The 6,131-nt window shown below is 38.3% G+C and overlaps 1 protein-coding gene across 2 annotated transcripts; it reads right to left on the reverse strand.

Moving 5' to 3' along the window:
* Positions 1-474: 474 nt before the first annotated feature.
* Positions 475-3,965, reverse strand: LOC146258503 (boophilin-H2). 2 transcript variants are annotated; one of them, XM_084673189.1, is made up of 6 exons: positions 3,888-3,965; positions 2,411-2,608; positions 1,522-1,698; positions 1,390-1,434; positions 1,223-1,301; positions 475-1,081 (listed from the first exon to the last, which is right to left on the reverse strand). In XM_084673189.1, exons 1-6 carry the CDS (start codon positions 3,949-3,951, stop codon positions 997-999), a joined length of 648 nt encoding a protein of 215 aa, XP_084529315.1. In that variant the 5' UTR covers positions 3,952-3,965; the 3' UTR covers positions 475-996. The 2 variants fall into 2 exon arrangements, with proteins under 2 accessions (XP_084529315.1, XP_084529314.1); XM_084673188.1 differs by lacking the exon at positions 3,888-3,965 and having other exon boundaries at positions 2,411-3,732.
* Between the last annotated feature and the right edge of the window lie 2,166 nt (positions 3,966-6,131).

Genomic DNA, 6,131 nt, shown 5'->3' on the forward strand with positions numbered 1-6,131 from the left:
GCGCTTTCTGCGGGTTGGCCGTGGCGCTGATAACGATATGCTTGCAAATGTACATACATGAGGGTCTCAGTCATTTTTGAATTCGTCATTGTGGAGGCTTCAGGTAACAACCTGTGCTGAAGGTTTTGGGAGATTGACCTTATATAGGGGGCACCTGGCGGTGGATACATTTTGGCTTTCAGTGATTGGCTACGTGTACGCAACAGAGCCCCCTGGCTTCGCCAGCAACATTCTGTCTCCCATTCATTTTCAATGGACGTCCCGTGACAAGGCAATGCAAGTCAGGCAAACAGGTCACCTAGCAAGAGAAGCGACCCCTATTCTATGCGTTTATTATTAGGGCATTTGTAGACCAGCAACAACACTATGTTGCTGGTCAAAACTAAACTAGCAAGCATAACACAGTTAGCAAAACAAGGAAGCATATTCATGTGCTAGTCCCAGCTCCACACCCAGTCACAAGCAAGGAACGAATAGGCAAAAATGCATTTATTGTTGTTTTTTTTTTAGTTTTAGTGGTTTATAAGTTTGACAAACTTTATTAAAAAAAACTTTAAAATAACAATCAGTTAGAAAATATATTGATTAGTAAGTATAGGTCTTATCTATTTCCTTTTATTGCACCGAACAACACCCATTCAACAAAACACTTTAGAAACTAAAACATGAATGCAGAAAAAATGCAACACATTGTGGAAGCTATTAAACATATTGTTGGTCTAGTCTACGCCAACAAAAAATGAAATTACTTAGGCCTAAAAATGCAATGTTGAGGAACAGAAATAGGCATTGTAACGGCTCTAAATGTCCTGTCCTTGTAAGAAAGTGTGCACACATAACTTTATTTGCACACCTGCCTTTTTATTTATTTATATGAAAATACAAATTGTGACACTCCCATGATCAAAACTGTGACAACAATAAACAACACTTTGTTTTGTAGTGTCATTGTTTGTTACTGCCGACCACCGTTGATTTGATGAACTGGTGGCACCACTAAGCCATTTCTATGCCTTCGTCTTTTAAAGGTGCTTCAGATTGAAGTTCTTTGCTTTTCTTTGTAGCACTTTCAGATTTCTTCCTGTAAAAACAATTGTTATGACTGAACTTGATATGCTAGAGTAGAACAAATGGAAAAACTATATTTCATTATTAAATGTATTGTTTTGTCCTCTCTAAGAAATGAACTAAAACACACATTAAACAGTGTAGTGGTTCTTACTTGCTCTTCATAGTTAAGACAATCACAAAGAGGAGGATGATTGCGCCGACGAGACCAAACACAATTCCGAGAATCAATGCTGAAGAAATAACATTTTCTTTAACAAAACCATTAAAAAAATTAAAACCTTAATCCTAATAGGCCAGTAATCTTAAATCCCAACTCACCAATTGGTGTGTCCGTTTCTAAATCCTCATCAGTATCCCCGTAATCTTTTGACAGATAATGCAACACATGACAAATGACAAATGTACTAGTTAAGAAGATATTTTAATTGTATGAAGGTTGTTTGACCTTACCTTTGATACCAGCACATGTAGCGTTGCATCTGAACGGATCTAAGTATCTGTTTCCATTCCCAACACAGCCAGTATAAAAGAATGACTTGCATTTTTCATGGATGGGGTCATAGTAGAAACGCAAATAGCTGCCATAGCATTCACCAGTAGCCTTCGGAAAGTGACAAGATATTGTTTCTAAAGAAGGAATAATTAATGTAATATTAATGTTTTTTCTCTCTCAGAATTTCACGACTTGAGATGTTACATTTGTTCACCACATGGTGGCAGATTGTAATGCAAAAGTTTCCCAAAGGTAATAACACTAAAACATTTATTACAAGACATTGAATGTGGAAATAATACACACTAGCCTAGTACATGAATATGCCATACCAGTTGCTAATAAGGAACTGGGGGGAGGAACTATCTATCTAAACTGATACAATTGTTTCTGAGAATGTACTTTGAACTAGCTCTTCAGGAAAAATATGACACCCCCTCTGAGAGGTAAATTGCCCAAACTTCAACTCAGCATTTTTTACCCCTCTTTTGCTCTCTCAATTTTATTTGCTGAGCTGTGTTGTATTTTGTTATTTTTTAAAACAAGCCAACCTGTCACTGCAGCTAGGAGAACATACTATAAGTGTGTACTGCTATATAAGATGTATTGTCAGTCTTTGCCAGCCTCCCTTCATACATTCATGAGGCCATAAAACCTCATCCTGCGGATATAGGCCAAAGTCCTTGGTTTATGACTGTCATAAACGGACATTTCTGTGCTAAAATGATCTGAATAGCATGTCCACAGCACCTCCTTGTAGACATAGTTAATGGGGACAGGCCAATTTTGCTTTTGTATATTGCATGACTTTTCAGCATTAGTTTACTAATAATTTTGTTATCTCACCATCTATAGGGTACACACCCTCTGCGTTAGCAGAGCAGTTCCTCATGCACTCCCTCTCATTTCCAAATCGATTGCCATTCCCTCCTACTCCTGTGTATCTGAAAGGATAGCACTTGTCCCTGGTGGCATTATAATACAAAACAATCTGGATTTCTGTGTCTGTGCCTGTGCCCTCATCCTTGGGAATGGTACAGAAATCTGTTGGATCAAAGAAAGATACTGTCAAATCAGGGAGGAACATAACTTCACAGTATTGAATATACATACTGTATAATGGGAGATGTACTCTTTATACTATTTGTATCCTAAATAAATGCTACAGTTACAGCATGAGGACTCAACTCTACCTATATTAAAGACCAAAATATTTGTCAGAGGAACACACATTACAATACACAATGTTCTATGATTTTCTATGATGATCTAGCAGTATCTCTCCTTTAACTAATGTCTAACTAGCTCTGTCACCAAGAGGCCCACTCCCTTACTCTATACCTGTAGTAAACGTGTAATTCATGGCAAGGCTTCAGCACACACCCCTTTACAGATTTCAGTTGACATGTTTTCTTTTTCAAAATACATAAAATCCAGATCCCATAATTCCTGAAAACAAATTTCCCTTCCATGTTTGGGTATTTCTGTATTTTTATTCTGTGTTGGAGAGGCCACCCTGGATGTAGTTTAATTTCAGTTAAATAATGTTTAGCTAAAGATTGGTTATTGGGTCCTTTTAAGGAAATATCTCATAATAATACATTTTATATGATTTTGGCTTTGACAGTGCCTGTTTCATCTGTGTTCTGAACATCTGCATGTCAGCTGGAGAATTAAAAGCTTTAGGGAGTTTTAAATGCAGGTATCACATGACAATGTGTCAATTTGACTGTATTCTATTGAAAGAATCAGTTACAAAATATGATAAATAGATATGTCAGGGAAAATGTGTCACTCCCTATTTGATTCAGGTTTCAGGTCCACTTTCTACACCAAAATGATGTCCATGTTTTATCAGGCCCGACAATGTGAAACCTTTAACCGTCAATGAAACTGTCTTGTTGTCAGAGTGATACAAGGATCATAAAAGGTATGAACCTTTGCACTCTATTGAAATAATCACAATATAAATGATAATTACATATTGGGACAGTATTTATGTATTAAATATTAGATTTAAATATCAGTTTTTCAAGTTGAATTCCACCTCCCTCTTTGTAATGTAAATGCCAAGAAGGAAGACCCTGAGCATACATTTTTCCATATTCAGGCATGTGTCAAAATTTAAGAATGAAACATTAGAATTACTTTTTTTCCCTGCTACATTTAGAAATCATCCAAGCAGGTATATCTTAGAAGAATCTTAGAAATTAGCCAAGCATAGTTCTTAATGAAAAAAAGACAAATGTGACCATAAATTATAATTTTGTTTGCATGACAAAAATGTGGTGATATCTTTAAATAATATATGATTTCCACTTACCTGGCATACACTGAACAAAGAAGAATAAGGCAAAAGCAACACCAAAAACTAGAACTTGTCTCATCTTGCGTCTGTTGTCTGTGCTTCCTTCAGCAGAATGAATGAGGGGTTGTAAACTACAATAGGAGTGGGTGAGTCCTCATTGTTGACCTTTGTACTCATGTTTTCTGTACAATCAGGTTGGATACTAAAGTTATTCACAGTAACAGATTAAAGTACAGGCGAAAGACTGATGACAGCTGCTAAGGGGGTCAGATGGCTGAGCGGTTAGGGAGTTGGGCTGTTAATCAGAAGGTTTATGGTTTGATTCCCGGCCGTACAAAATGACGTTGTGTCCTTGGGCAAGGCACGTCACCCTACTTGCCTCCGGGAGAATGTCCCCTGTACTTACTGTAAGTCGCTCTGGATAAGAGCGTCTGCTAAATGACTAAAAGTAAATGTACTGAATCCATGTGGTAATTGTCAATTTTCTGCAAACTCTAAACTCGGTGCTAATTATTTTAAAGGATTTCTGATGTTGTCATACTCACATACTTTATCTCTTGTACCTAAAAGAACCAAACCTCTTGGAAAGTAAAACAATGTCCCTTCACACTTATAGAAGCAATTTCAATGCATTTACTATATTTGGCCTGTAACTTCTGGCTGAATGGTTTTCTTGATGTTTTAACTGTTATAACATGTTTCTGTGGCTGTTTATACATGGTAAAGGTGTTCTGTGAAGATGTTTAGCCATTGATTCCGTTTTTGAGACTTTCATTTTTTTAATGCTTTAAAAGACAACCTTTGCCTAAACTGACATGCACCAACTCAGAGAACTGAGTGTCTACATCCATTTACATCTATTTTTTTTTACATTTAGTCTCTATTTTTTACTCTAAACTTAAGGCATAACTATGTTTAACTTAATGTCTGCACCTCTCTATCACCAACTGTCTCTGGAGTGGGGGGGTGGGGGCTTCACAGGGTGTCTACAGGTGTAAACAAGTTAAATTTAAGACTTTTTAAGACCTTTTACTAACACTTCCAATTGAAATTAAAGACCAAATGTACGATGGAAATACAAATCAAAAGTGGAAATATACAGTAATCTTCCCAAACACTGATATCTGTTCAATATGAACAGTATGGTAAAATGACAACAATCGGTTGAGTTTAAGAACATTAACTAAATGTGTGTAATGTGAAAGGATAACACAAAAATGTAATTGCTGTCTGAAATTATATTTTTTATTACACAATGGTGGAGCAGAAACTAGCAATTCCATGAATCCCATGGAAACAAAGGCAAATGTGTGAGATGTACTGATGTGGAGCACAAATCATCCAAGAAGCAGTACTTCTCTTGAGTGGTTTTTATTCAGATGACTAATCATTGGATTCAGGTCAAAAGTCTATAACTTGAACTGGTTTCATTACTTAAGACACTTAAAGTCAGCAGCTTGGCATGCTGGGATATGGAAAGGATTAAACATTTAGACTTTCATCAAAGTAAAAAAATGCTGGTTTGCCCTTTTTCATCAATGTCCTCAAAAAAGCAGTCTGCAGAGCTACTGTGTCTGTGGGGTGACTGTGTCTCTGGAGGGGCAAGCAGGGCCTGCAGGCAGGGGCAAGCAGGGCCTGCAGGCAGGGGCAAGCAGGACCTGCAGGCAGGGGCAAGCAGGACCTGCAGGCAGGGGCAAGCAGGGCCTGCAGGCAGGGGCAAGCAGGGCCTGCAGGCAGGGGCAAGCAGGGTCTGCAGGCAGGCAGTCAGGGCAGGCCAGCTGGATGAAGCTGTCCTGGGGTCAGGGCTGTCCTGATTCTGATTCTGTCCAGCTAGAGGGGGGTAGTCCAGCAAGGGATCAGTTTTTCTCTCAGCATCCTCTGTTGAGCAGGCCTCTGCATGACCCTCCAGACCTGTAAAAGTGAGGAAAGGATCCATGTCAGTTGTGAAAAATTTAGCTTTTTACATCTACACTTGACATAAACTACAGTTTTGACTGTGAAATACAGTGGCATTACTTGAACTTGAATCCAAATGTGTTGAACTGATGGAGACCCAAAGTCACAAAGTCACTCAAAACATTTGGCTCGATTCCAGGCTCTGGCAAGAGTATTTAGCTCTAAACTGGTCAATATACACATAACCAAAGACCAGCTCGACCTCTGCCTGTAAACAATGATTCTGACTGTCAGAGACCTTTAAATAGGCTGACTGAGTGAAACTAGCCTGGCTAATGTAGGTCGCTTTCTCAGGAAAATGAC

Source organism: Hypomesus nipponensis, chromosome 14 (genome assembly GCF_054491055.1).
Source record: "Hypomesus nipponensis isolate SF chromosome 14, ASM5449105v1, whole genome shotgun sequence".
In the NCBI taxonomy this organism is placed as follows: Eukaryota; Metazoa; Chordata; class Actinopteri; order Osmeriformes; family Osmeridae; genus Hypomesus; species Hypomesus nipponensis.